Source organism: Hemiscyllium ocellatum, chromosome 2 (assembly GCF_020745735.1).
Source record: "Hemiscyllium ocellatum isolate sHemOce1 chromosome 2, sHemOce1.pat.X.cur, whole genome shotgun sequence".
Taxonomy (NCBI): domain Eukaryota; kingdom Metazoa; phylum Chordata; class Chondrichthyes; order Orectolobiformes; family Hemiscylliidae; genus Hemiscyllium; species Hemiscyllium ocellatum.
Window position 1 is genome coordinate 97,034,934 of NC_083402.1, and position 14,555 is coordinate 97,049,488.

The 14,555-nt window shown below is 39.0% G+C and overlaps 1 protein-coding gene across 3 annotated transcripts in view; it reads right to left on the bottom strand.

Annotated features, from left to right (window-relative positions):
* Positions 1–14,555, bottom strand: part of ror2 (receptor tyrosine kinase-like orphan receptor 2) — a 383,083-nt gene that overhangs the window by 15,603 nt on the left and 352,925 nt on the right. For 2 of the 3 annotated variants that reach the window (XM_060838732.1, XM_060838751.1), the window contains one exon: positions 10,750–11,004. In XM_060838732.1, coding sequence (XP_060694715.1) covers positions 10,750–11,004 — 255 coding nt within the window. The remainder of the gene's footprint in view (positions 1–10,749; positions 11,005–14,555) is intronic. The other variant, XM_060838740.1, reaches the window with a different exon arrangement.

A 14,555-nucleotide genomic window follows, 5' to 3' on the forward strand; every position in this document is an offset into this window, starting at 1 on the left:
TGCTGTTTTGTTTTAATGACTATTACTGTGTACAATTCTCGTCACCCCCCTATGGGAAGGATGTTATTAAACTGGAAAGGGGGCAAAAAAAAGATTTCAAGGATTGGAGGGTTTGAGTTATAAGGAGAGGCTGGATTGGTGGGACTTTTCTCCCTGGAGCAACTAAAGGTGAAAGGTCACCTTATAGTGGTTTATATAAGGTGCACAGACAAGTTGACTAGTCAAGATCTCTTCCCTAGAGTAGGGGAGTCCAAAACTAAGGGGCAAATTTAAGGTGAGAGGGGAAAGATTTAAAAGGGACCTGAGAACAACATTTTCAGAGAGTGTGATGCATATATGGAACAAGCTGCCAGGAAAAGGTGGTAGAGGTGATTTGTTATGGACCAGGACCTTGCAATATTTTAAGATTTTAAAGGCAGACATGAAGTGGTCAAACCACTCGGCTTTAAGCAAAACAGAATTTACTTAAATACTACAGATGAAACACGAACAAAAGAAAACTGAATTTAGAATAACTTAACTATTGAAAAAACTTAATCAACCCGATACAGCAACTTATTGACTGTTCCAACACAGTAACATAAACACACCCCTTGGCAAAAAAGGTAAATTCAGACTTAGATTCTTACAAACATGAGGGAACAACACAAAAAAGAGATTTCAGAAGAAAGTCAGTGGAATTCTTTACTGAAGCTTACAACCCCCATGGACTCTCCCATCTCGTGCATGCTACAGCTAAAACAAACTAAAAGAAATCTGAAATGGGGGAACCTGCCACTTCCCTTCCATTGTTAAACTAGACCCTTAGTCACCTCTGCCTTTATGATCTCTCTTTAAAAGAAAACAAGGATAATAATCTTTTCAAAGTGACAGTGTCATCACAACTGCCCCCTTAAAAAATGAACCATCAATATACAAATATAGTTTCATATTAAAGCCCTTAGTCTTACTGTTTTAATACACTACAATGCACATATATTACATTGACTCTAAGCATGCAAACATTCACTACTGCATTCTATTTCAGTCCATTTACTCATGTCAATGAACATTTCCATCTCGCTTCATCCGAGTCTTGACAATACGTCAGCAATTATATTTTCTCATCCTGCCACGTGTATGATTTTCAAATTGAATGGCTGTAATAAGAAGCTCCATCTAAAGAGCCTGGAGTGTTTGTCTTTAAATTTCTCCAACATCTTTAATGGGTTATGATCAGTATATAGGATTGTTTCAGATTCATTACTGGCAATATAAATGTGGAAATCTTATAACACCAACACCAAACTCAAGGTCTGCTTCTCAATTGTGAATATTCAATGTCCTGGAGAAGTATCCCATGGGTCTTTCTATCTACTCATCATTTTCTTGTAAGAATACAGCACCAACACCCACATTACTTGCATTGATAGCCACATTGAATGGCTTTGTGTAATTAGGTGGCTAACACTAGGGCAGTATTTAACACAGTTTTCAGGCTGTCAAATGCCTTCTGACAGTTTGTCATCCAATGAAATTTTTTGCACTTTGTCAATAAGTCAGTCAGTAGAGCAATCACACTGCTAAAATTCAGTATGAATTTCTGATTAAACCTGCTGAATGCCAAGAATCATGGTCCTGCTCTCTTCATCAATGATGTGGGAAATTCCCCAACAACCTTTGTTTTCATGTTCCATGGGGCCATCTGTCCATGTCCAATAACATGGCCAGGAATGTGACTTGGGCTTTGGCGAAGTCACCATTAGCCAGGTTTATCACCAAGCTTGCCTCTGAAGTCAATTGAATAATTCTGATAAGTGCTGCAAATGTTCATTCCATTTGTGAGTAAAAACAAATCACCAAGTCATTGATGTATACCATGCAATTGAGTAAACCAGACATTATTTTATTGGTTAGTCTTTAAAATGTGCCTGGAACATTTTTCAAATCAAATGGGATGACTTTAAAATTGACACAGTCCATTTGGTGTTATGAAAGCCAGAACTGTCTTTGCTGTTTCTGGTAAATGTGCCTACCAGTAACCTTTGAGTAAATCCAACTTAGAAATAGAAGTTGCTTGTCGCATCTTCTCAATATAGTCTTCTAAACATGGAATTGGATATGAATCAGACTTTGTAACTGCATAATTTACACATAACTGTTGGAGTTTAGATCAGAGTGGTGCTGGAAAAGCACAGCAGGTCAGGCAGCATCTGAGGAACAGGAATATCGACGTTTTGGGCAAAATACTTTCCTCACTTATGCCTACACAACTGTTGGGTGGCATCTGGTTTTGGCACCATTACTTTGGGTGAGCTCCAGTTTCTGCAACTCACTTCAGTTATGTTCTCTTGCAGTGTGTGTTCAATCTTTTTTTGTACCTGTGCCAACTTTAGAGGGTTAAGTCTATAAAGATGTTGTTTAATTGGAACAGCATTTCCAATATCTACATCATGCATAATTAGATTAGTACTTCCCAGCTTATTCCCATGAATCTCCCCATGTGATAAGTGATAAGGCCTCAAGGTCATTTCGATTTTCCTCAGGAAGGTAACTTAATAATTTGTCGCAGTTTATCAGACCTTCCTTATTGTCCAATTTAATTTGAGGAATGTCCAATTTCAGAATCGTCTGAACTTGGTTCTTTACTCTGTGTTGTTACCAGTAACACATTCTCCTTTTGCTTTCTTTCCCCATCAAAATACCTTATGAGTATATTCACATGACACACTTTGAGAGATTTCATTCTGTCCGGAGTCCTTATCAAATAGTTCACCTCCCTCAATCTCCTTTTGATTTCCTAAGGTTCACTGAAGGTTCGCCTATCATGGAAGTAATACTAACACATTTTAAGATAGCAGCATCCAGGAATACATTCATATTCTTCATCTATGTATGCTTTTCAATATAACTGTTTTAGTGTTTCATCTTCAATTAATTTCTCCGAGTTAATAATATCCACTGTGACCTCCACTTGTTTCTGTTTTGTCCCAACATTTGATCAAACATGACATCTGATAATTCTAATTCAACTTTCTTATCTGTATTCTTTGATTTCTCCTCCTATTTCAACTGGTGGCTTTCTGACCTTGTTATCACACAGACAGAAAAAAAAATCCAGGATATATAGTTGCTGTAATTTCTCAGTTGCCTGATTTTCCACTGGCTTTTCAACCACAGTAGGCAGCACTCCTACTTGTGATCCAGCCATATTGTTAACAAGGCCAAATTGTATTTCTGGAGCGGAGAGTTCCTCCAGTACTCCTACAATCACTTCTCCACTTTTCACTGGACACTCCAACCTCACGCTACATTTAATCTAATCGAATCTAATCAAATCATAATGGAGAACTTCTCATTTCACCATGAATACCATGCACTAGCACTCTTTCTCTTTCCTCTCCCTCTTTTTCCCTTCCTTCTTCTAGAGCCTTCCTCTCATTTTCCTCTGCTTTTAATCCTAATTCTAAATTTTTCATTTCTCTTTCATGTTCAGGGTGCAATTGAATTCTAGCCATTTTCAAACATTCTGATGGTGTTTCCAACAAATTAAATGTTGAGCTTTTAGTGTAATTATCTCCCCTTTTCTCACAGAAGAAAGCAACCTCAAATTTAGATTAGATTAGATTCTCTACAGTTTGGAAACAGGCCCTTCAGCCCAACCAGTCCACACCGACCCTCCAAACAGTAATCCACCCAAATCCATTTCCCTCTAACTAATGCGCCTAACACTATGGGCAATTTAAAATGGCCAATTCACCTAACCTGCACATCGTTGGACTGTGGGAGGAAACCCACACAGAAACGGGGAGAATGTGCAAACTCCACACAGTTACCCGAGGCTGGAATCAAATCTGGGTCCCTGGTGCTGAGGCAGCAGTGCTAACCACTGAGCCACCTCCAGCTTGACTGTCAATTCCAACAGCTTTGCCTTTCTCACCTTTTGTAAGATTCTCAGACAGGAGGGAACAACATCCAAAGGGATATTTCAAAAGAAAGTTAGAGGAATTCTTCACTGAAGCTTGCAACTCCCCTGGACTCTCACATCTTGTAATTTCTACAGCTAAAATAAACTCGAAAAAACCTGAACTGAGAGAACTGGCAACACCCCTTCCGTTGTTTAACTAGACTCTTTGGTGCCTCTGCCTTTATGACCTCCCTTCAAAAATACCAAGGATAAATAACCTTTTTAAAGTGACAGCACTGATATATACAAGGTTTAAAAGACATTTTGACTGATACATGGATAGGAAAGATTTAGAGGGATTTGGGCAAAATACAGACAAATGGGACTAGTTCAGTTTAGGAAGCCTGGTTGGTATGGATAGGTTAGGCTGAAAGGTCTGTTTTCATGCTGTATAACTCTATGATAAAGTCAAATATCTCAACTTTCTTGCATGACACATATTGAGCCTGCCAGTGCTGGATCTGACTTTTGAGTCAGGTGCAGAGCAGGAAATACTGGGAGGACATTAAGAGTCTTGGAAAGCTTTTGCATAATGATGCATTTTTCAGCAACCAATGTGTTACATTAACAAAGACGTCTTTTACAAATTGTTGTAATATCTTTCTCCCTTTTATTCCAATCTGTTATGGCGACCTCCAGTGGTGAATAAGATATTCAAGCACAAATCAGGGCTTTATAAGCCAGAGATGCCAACCTATTCATGTGAGGGGCCATATTTCACTTTCTTCTCTCACATGGGGCAAGTGAGCAACTTTCAGAAAGATAAGGCATCATATGTTTTTCTGGCAATTAACCTATACAACAAAAATAATGCATTCTTATGAACAAACTTCAAATGTGAATAGATTAGTTTCCTGTAATTATATTGAACACTGATTTAATGGGCTGCCATTGTAAACACTGCACATTATGATGGTGGGAGATTCCTCAATAATCCAACAATACTAACATTTGTTTATCATGCATCTGATTACCTACAGAGAAAATCAGTGGATACAATCAACTTCCTAATTGTGCCCTTCCCAATACCAGCAAACAGCCTCATAATTTCATCCCTCTGCATTCTAAAATCCAGCAGACCTGTCTTCCAACAACATTCTTGGCAGGCAGCTACTCCCTTAGAATCGGTATCTCTTGCCCCCAGCAGGCAAAACTTCTGTTCTGCCTCCCACTAGTATTCAGGCATTGAAATAATTGCATGGAGGCAGCTGTCCCATCAGCAAGTCACCCCTTATTTATTACTGGACAGTACCCTGGCTGTGGCCAGTCAGCTTGAAGTCAATCCTCACCTGAGGAGAATCTAATCTGGTTATATTGATCAGCCAAGGCTTTCCTGATTGACCCAGATTAACAACCCCAACCAAGAACCTCATAGATAACGAGGCTCACCTGGTTCCAATCACTACAGACAGGAGTCTGAAAAGCTCAAACTATTTTCAGAAAGTTGACTTCTTTTTGGCCCATTTTCACTTCTGGGCTTGCTGTTCAAAATCCAGTGTATTGATTCTGAAACCTGATGGGGCTGTGGTGTTGATCTGCCTGAAGACAAATCTATTAACTAAGAAATGATTTAATCATTAAGTCGTATTTCCAGTTTTTGGCTGCAAAGATTTTAGTTCTGAAATATGACTTTCACAAGTAAGAAACTGTCGATCAGCTCAGGTCTAAGGCTAGGCACTCTTACACATCTTGTCATTGCTAGTTTCCAGTCACAGAATTTTTTTTTCCCCATGGGTTTGCTGCTGATAGGCTTCCTAAACAGATCAACAACAAATCTGGGAAAGAAACAGCCTGTTTCTTCTCATCTGTTACTTCTACTTACCTGTATTTTGAACATTGGATAGAAATCTTTATCTGGCTGGACTCTCTTCCATGGGACAGAAATTGTGTGATATTATTAATGACTTAAAATCAAGCTCCATCCAGTGATCGAATTTCAGATGTTTTATTCCTTGCTTTAAAATCCTGAAATGATACCGAACAAGACTTTCTGGTCCATTAACCTGCACTTTTGTGGGGATTTTGTAGCTTTGGGCCTTGGATTACTACTCCAACGACATTACCACCACACCATTGTCTCCCTAATTTCTATCAGAAGTGGCATTAATCCTGTTGCTGAATGATTGATCGCTGTAGACCACCTGATTATTCAATCTGAAAAAAGATCCATATTTTCTGCTCTCTTATCCTTAGCCAATTTCATATTCATGTTTCTTAAATTCCATGAGCTTTATTCTGCTATAAATAAAGGGCACAATTCTTAAGAGTGCTTGGGACCAGAGTATCAACAGTGTACATAGAACAATACAGCACAGAACAGGCCCTTTGGCCCACGATGTTGTGCCAAACATTTGGCCTAGCTTAAGCATCTATCCATGTACCTATCTAATTGCTGCTCAATGATTCTGACTCTGCCACTCCGACAGGCAGCACATTCCATGCCCCCACCACTCTCTCGGTAAAGAACCTACCCCTGACATCCCCCCTATACCTTCCACTCTTCACCTGAAATTTATGTCCCCTCGTAACACTCTGTTGTACCCGGGGAAAAAGTCTCTGACTGTCTACTCTATCTATTCCCCTGATCATCTTATAGACCTCTATCGAGCCACCCCTCATCCTTCGCCGTTCCAATGAGAAAAGGCCTAACACTCTCAACCTATCCTCGTATGACCTATTCTCCATTCCAGGCAACATCCCGGTAAATCTCCTCTGCACCCTCTCCAAAGCTTCCACATCTTTCCTAAAATGAAGCAACCAGAACTGCACACAGTGCTCCAAATGTGGCCTTACCAAGGTCCTATACAGCTGCAACATCACCTCACAACTCTTGAATTCAATTCCTCTCCTAATGAACGCTAATACACCATAGGCCTTCTTACAAGCTCTATCCACCTGAGTGGCAACTTTCAAAGAGCTATGAACATAGACCCCAAGATCCCTTTGCTCCTCCATCTTACTAAGAACCCTGTATTCTGCATTCTTATTTGTCCTTCCAAAATGGACAACCTCACACTTGACAGGGTTGAACTCCATCTGCCACTCCTCAGCCCAGCTCTGCATCATATCTAAGTCCCTTTGCAGCCGACAACAGCCCTCCTCACTATCCACAACTCCACCGATCTTCGTATCACCTGCAAATTTACTGACCCCCCCTTCGACTCCCTCTTCCAAGTCATTAATAAAAATTACAAACAGCAGAGGACCCAGAACTCCACATGTAACTGGGCTCCAGGCTGAATATTTCCCATCTACCACCACTCTCTGACTTCGACCGGTTAGCCAGTTCTCTATCCAACTGGCCAAATTTCCCACTATCCCATGCCTCCTGACTTTCCACATAAGCCTACCATGGGAAACCTTATCAAATGCCTTACTAAGATCCATGTACACTACATCCACTGCTCTACCCTCATCTACATGTGTATATGCATGTAAGTCATTGAGGGTGGCAGGGCATGTTGAGAGTGCTTAACAAAGCATACATAAACCTAGGATTTATTAATAAAGCAAGGAGCTTATGTCAAACTACTATAGGGCACTATTTTGGTTTCAGCTGGGGTATTGCATCCAGTTCTTGGTGTCATACTTGGGAAAGATGTGAAAGCAGTGGAAAGAGTGCAGAAAAGATGCATGAGAATAGTTCCATGTATAAGGAACTTGAATTATGAAACTGGATTGTGGAAGATGAAATTCTTTTTCTTGGAGAAGACTGAGAGGAAATCTAATGGATATATTCAAAATCATGATGAGTCTAGGCAGAAATTATTCCTACCCATGAAAGTTAAAAACCACACAACACCAGGTTATAGTCCAGCAGATTTATTTGGAAGTACTAGCTTTCAGAGCGTTACTCCTTCAGCAACCTGATGAAGAAGCAATGCTTCGAAAGCTAGCACTTCCAAATAAACCCACTGGACTTTAACCTGGTGTTGTGTGATTTTTAACTTTGTCCACCTCAGTCCAATCCTGGCACCTCCATATGATGGCTACATATGAAAGGATCAAGAAGGAAAGGGCACAAATAAAGTAATTGGTTAAAACAAAACAAGCAACATGAGGAAAACTTTTTTCACACATCATACTTGAGCCAAATGCTTTTAATGCATAGAAATGAATCTTTCTTCAGTCAAGCATTTTTATGCTGAATTGCACCTTTTTAAACAAAACCTATTCTCCACCTTCTAAATGCTCTACAATGTAACATGCGTCTGAGGAAGAAGAGAAGCATATCAAACACTGTTTTCTTACTGATTGACTGAAGACTCATTGATCAGGAATGTTCCCTTGCACACTTTCAGGAATCCCACCTACCTTCTCCCTTGCCCCAGCACCCCCATTTATTTCTGATCCCCCCCCTCTGTCCCCCTCCCCAATCCTGATGATGAGTCCTGCCTGAAATGCCAACTCTCCTGCTCCTCGGATGCTACCTGACCTGCTGTGCTTTTTCCAGCGCCACACTTTATATCGACTCACACTTTTAGGAATCTCCTCTCTCCATCTTTGTTATTTAAACTATTATCATTCCCAGTCCAAATTGAGTTAATTGAACACCCCCATTGTCACACTACAGTTCTTGCATCTTCCTATAATTTACCATTAAATTTGGTTCTTTATTTTAGTTCAAGTTCCTGTCTGCATTCTCAGGTGGACATAAAATATGCCATAGAACCATTGTGAAGAAAATCAAGGAGTTATCCTTGGTGTTCTTGATGCCAATATTTATCCCTCAATTAATATCATCAAAGCAGATCGACCACTACATTTCTTGCATTATAACTGTAAACACACTTGAAACTGCTTATTTTTCTGTAAAGCACTTTCATATAGAGTTCTGAAAGCTGCACTTTTGCTATAGTTTTTCATCAGGTGGTTGTTGAGTATTAGATTGTAAGACACAGAATTTATAGCAAAAGTTGACAGTGTGATGCACTGGAAATAATTTATTGAAAAAGACCTGGATTGTTTGTTAAGTCTCCATCTTTGAGAATGACCATGTTCTTTTCAGTTCTTTCATGTGTGAATCCCAGAAATTTTTTGAAGTTACATTCTTAAGTGAACTTTAACAATAGGTGTCATGTCAGCTCAGATAATACATTGAAGGTGAGAGGTGCCCGGTATGAGGCTGCCTGTGCCCCAATGTTCAGACTGATTCTATTTCGAAAAAAGGGTCTTACATGGACTCACGCAGTTTTCGAGCAAAATAAAACATCTTACCAGGTGTTCTGGTTTCGCCCATCAGTTCAAAAATGCGCAGGGTAAGTGGGTTTGCCATGTTAAACTGTCCATAGTGTCCAGGGATATGCAGGTTATGTGGATTAACTGTAGTAAAGCAGGGTTACAGGGATAGGATAATGGGCTGGGTTTTGCTGGAATGCTGTTTGCAGTGTTGGTGCAGACATAGTCATAGAATTATAGAGATGTACAGCATGGAAACAGACTCTTTGGTCCAACTCATCCATGCTGACCAGATATCCCAACCCAATCTAGTCGCATCTACCCAGCACCTGGCCCATATCCCTCCAAACCCTTACTATTAATATCCATCCAGACGCCTTTTAAATGTTACAATTGTTCTAGCCTCCACCACTTTCTCCGGCAGCCCATTCCATACACGCACTACCCTCTGCGTGAAAAAGTTGCCCCTTTGATCTCTTTTATCTTCTTTCAATCTACAGACCCAGAAAATAGCACTGTCTTATTCCTCTACAAAGCATTGTTCCAGATTAAATTAATACTTATGGCTTATATTTTAAGTTTAATCAAAAGACATATCTCAATAAAACATATAATAAGAAAGAACCCACTCTACTCACTACTGCAGACTTACTGTAAAGGCCACACTTAAAATATCCACTTATTTGTTTCTGTGCTGTAACCTCTCCCAAACAGGTTCCTCCAAGTTTAGTTGTGAATTTCACTGTTTGTTAATTTCCCAGACGCACTCCAATGTCCAGCGATACATGAATTCAAACAGCAAAGGCAGTAACTGTGCAGGTTCACTGCTCTGTCAGTTAGCAATGTGGGTTTCTTTCTCTCTCTCTCTCTCTCTCCTGCACTGACCTCACCATATGCTGCCTTTGTCTGTTTCTCTCCCTTTTAAAAGTCCTGTTGTTAAGACTTTTTTCTCTCCAAAGTTCCAAAACAATGCAATAGCATGTAAAACAGTAACTGCTGCTCCTGGAATTCAAGGAAATTACCTCCAACACCTATGATGGACTGAATGGCCTCTTTTTGCATTGTAGGGATTCCATGATTCTATGATGTAGGCCATCAGGCTCTATAGATTTACTGGACTTTGGGCACATAAATTTTTAAATCATATTTTCTCTGCTGATATTAATTTCCTTATATCTTCAACTGTGAATACAGACAGAAAAATCTAGAGTTGGCATCAAATAATCCTTGATCAAGATTAGCATTATCTGGGTGCAGAATAAGATTCTCATTGTCAGCCCAGGCCTTACAACTGTATTTTGTATTGAACCTATTTGCTATTTTCCACTCTCCTTTATTAGCAGTCTTGACTTCCCTCATCAATAATTTTCAAATTAGAAGCAGTTCTGCACTATTCCTCATGCTTATTTTAATCTCATTGATGTCAAACCGAATTGAAAAGGGGAGGATCGGTAGAATGCTGAAAAAAACCATCACGTTGCCTCAATATTGTTATGTTCAAACTACATGCAATTAGTGAATTCACTAATATATTGCAACATACTTAACGCAATACCAGATCATCAAAACCCCAACATATGGTGTTACACTGTACGATATGTTATAGTGAAGCTGTTAAAGCTTACGGCAGGCAGGAATATCACAGAGTTCAAGACGAGCTTCGCTCTGTGTGTAGCACCATGGTCCATCCATTTGTCCACCTGGATTTCGACAGTAAGCATGGCCACCTCCAAGTTCTGGATACTCCAAACTGCTAAACTGATGAGTGTGAGGATATTGGGAATTCCACAACTGGCACTTGTATCCTGATTTGGTCACGCTGACTGTTCCTCTGTAATCTGCTCCACTGCCATTGTAGCATTGATGATCTGTATAGCCAACTTAAACAATGATATTCTTAGCATATAGGTCATACAAGTCTATGTTGCATTGAAAGCTCAGAACCTCTATCCATAAGATAATAAGATATCGGAGCAGAATTTGACCATTTCAACCATCGAGTCTGATCCCCACCATTCAATCATGGCTAATATATTTGTCAACCCCATTTTCCTGCCTTCTCCCTGTAATCACGTTTATTCATGCAATTAATGCTGTTACATATTCTTCAATCGCACTCAATCTTCAGTCTTGCTTGAATTTATTCTTTGTCCAATTTCATCTATTTATTTAAATCAATTAAAATATTTAATTTAATGGCAATAATAAACTTACATTTATGAAAAATATTAATGTCACAGAAACATTGTAATTTATAAATAATTGGCATGCTAGCTTTAGGAGTGTCATCTTTAATAATATTTGATTGCTGGTTTATAACATTAGAAATGTAAAATCATAATTATTTCTAAAAATTTAGGGAAACAAGTGCTGTCTAATTTGGAAGGTGCTATTTTCACCCACAGGATATTGGTGGTACTGACTCATGGGCTTAATACTACTTGTTCACACTCTGATTTCTGGTAAATGATATACTTATTATTTAATTTAATCCATGCTACACAGCTTACTGGGGAGGTCATCTGTGATCTGTTAATTATAACAAATTGGTGTGAGAAGACATACCTTCCACAGTGGAGATTTGGATTCCTGATATGCTATAAGATACTTTAATTATTACATTCACACAACACCTACAGAATCATGTAATACTTGCTGCAACATCTAACATCTAATTCCCACCTTCACCAGGGTATTAAGACAAATGAACTGTGAGGGTGATTTCTGCCTGGACATAATCAGAATCGTAGATGTGATTTCCATATATTTGTAACAAAAAAAGTAGGATACGTTAGAAAACTCAATCAATTTTATATTTGGAAGAAATATTTAGAACACTTCCCAAATACATAACCTGAAATACAAATTGTGGGAATAAATAACACCTGCATCGAGGAGTGACTTTGATCTTTATGAACATTACTTCAATTCTCATCATTTTAGAAAGATTTAGGATTTCCAGTACAGAAACCAGCAAAAGCTAGTGCACAGATTCAAAATATAATTTTGATGGTGAGCTTTACCTCAATAGTCCTAGAATACAAAAAGGTGCAAAATCCATTTCAGTTACATAAAGCTTTGGTTAAACATCATTTTGAATACTACGATCAATTTGAGTGCCACACCTTATGAGGACAAGTTGTACAGACAACAAAAACTAAATGTTGAAACAATTCTAAATCGAGCAGCATCTGCTATGAGAGAAGCAGAGAAAGCAATGAATGCAGTTTACCATATTGGAAGGGAGTATGAGAAAAGCAGGGGTTGATGTTTTGAGAAATGTCTTCAGTTTATGCTGTTGAAGAGGTTGAGGGTGCACAGGGAGAAAGCAGAACAAAAGGAAAGACTTGGGATATCTTTTAGAAATGATTAAACAACATAAGATGTGGCAGGAATAGAACAAGAGGCAAAATAAGTTGTTGGTTCCATAGAGTAGTGGATAGCATATCTACTTTACACTCACAACATCCTGGGTTTGAGTCCCAATGGAGCCACTGCCCTTTTGGGTGGCTCAGTAGCTAGGACTGCTACCTCATAACGCTTGGGACATGGGTTCAATCCTACCCATGGGTGATAGTCTGTGTGGAGTTTGCACATTCTGCGCATGTCTGTATGTATTTCCTCCAGGTACTCCAGTTCCCTCCCATAGTCCAAAAATGTATAGGTTAGATGAACTGGCCATGCTAAATTATCCAGGGATGTGCAGGCTAGGTAGATTAGTAATGGGTTACAGAGATGGGATAGGTGAATGGGTCTAGATGGGATGCTTTTCAGAGGGTTGTGTGGATTTGACAGGCTGAATGGCCTGTATCCACACTGTAGGGAATTCTATGAGTGGTAGTAGTTGCAAGAAAGAAGCAAAGCATTGATCCATAGTGTTTTCTTTTATCTTTCTTCTTTCATGGGATGTAGGTATCGCTGGTCAGGCCAGTCAGCTTTGCACATTCCTAAAGCCCTTGAACAGAGTGGCCTGCTATGGTCACACCAGAGTGTAGTTAAGAGTCATCCACTTTGTTGCAGGTTGAAGTCACATGTATCAGGTAAAGATTGCAGAATAGCATTAGTGACCCAGTTGGAGTGTTTACTACAATTGATGATAGTTTTATGGTAAAAGAGATTAGTTTTAAATTCCAGATTTATTAAATGAATTTGAAATCTGCTGCTGTGGTGGGATTTGAATCCATGTGAACAAAACATCAATCTGGACTTTGGATTACTGATCTAGTGACATTGCCATTACACTACCATCTCCCATAGTGTTAATACCAGGATGAAGTACAGCTCTATTTGAAAGCAAATATATGATATTTGCTCTCAGATATATGAAAGATATATGATCTAGACTGGCTGTTGAGGGGAAATGGAGGGCAAAGTTTATGATCTAAAACTGTGAACTGTACAGAAACCTGTAAAGTGCCTAATCAGAAGCTATTGCTCCAACTTGCAGTGTTCCAGTGAAACTCAATATAACAGATTGAGGAAACAAATGTGAGTATGACAGCAAGGTGGTGAATCAAAATAACAAAGCAATTAAAAGGTTGCTGTCATGCTTGAGTCCTGACTATAGGTGTTTCACAAAGCATCCAGTCAATGTGTGTTTAGTCTCACCAATATAGAGGAAAGCGACAAATGCAGTATACTACAGTGGAAAAAGTAAATTGTTGCTTTTCCTGGGGAAACTTTTCAGGACCTTGGTCAATGAGAAGAGAAGTGGAAGGCAGATGTTAGATGTTGCGACAGGAAAAGATGTTGGGTGATTCAGTAGGCCAGGGTATCCCAGAAGAAACCGTCCCTTTAGAATGACAGGAGAGGAGGAAACATGTTTAATAGTGGCATTGTGGTGGAAATGGCAAAGTATGATCTTTTTAAATGTGGAGGCTACTGAAGTGAAAAAGGAGATCCATAACACAGGTTGGTATAGGCAACACTTATATTAATTTGAAAGTTGAAGATTTAGGTGATGTAAATGAGGTGAATAGTAAAGTAAATGATAGAGTAAATGAAGAAAAATTATTTCTCCTGGTGGGGAAATCCAGAACACAGGTGCACACTTGAAAACATTAGCACAATTTTTCCAAGAGGGAAGTGTGGATTAATGTTTTCACATAATGGATAGTGGAAATCAAGAACACTCTACTCCAAAAGCTGTGGAGTCTAGTTTTATTAAAAATGTATAAAATAAACAATAGTTTTTTTTTAAAGGTGTGATGTTATGGTATCTAGGCTATTAGATGGAATTAAAGTGCAGATCTGCCATTGTCTAACTGAGTGAAGGAATGGGCTCAATTGATTGAATGGACTACAGCTGTTCCCATTTTCCTATAGCAGCAACTTGCAGTCAAATGTATGTATCACATTTTAAATAAAGTATAGCAGTCTTTTGACATGGAGCCAAAATATCTGAAAATCAACTATATTCATGAAAGATCTG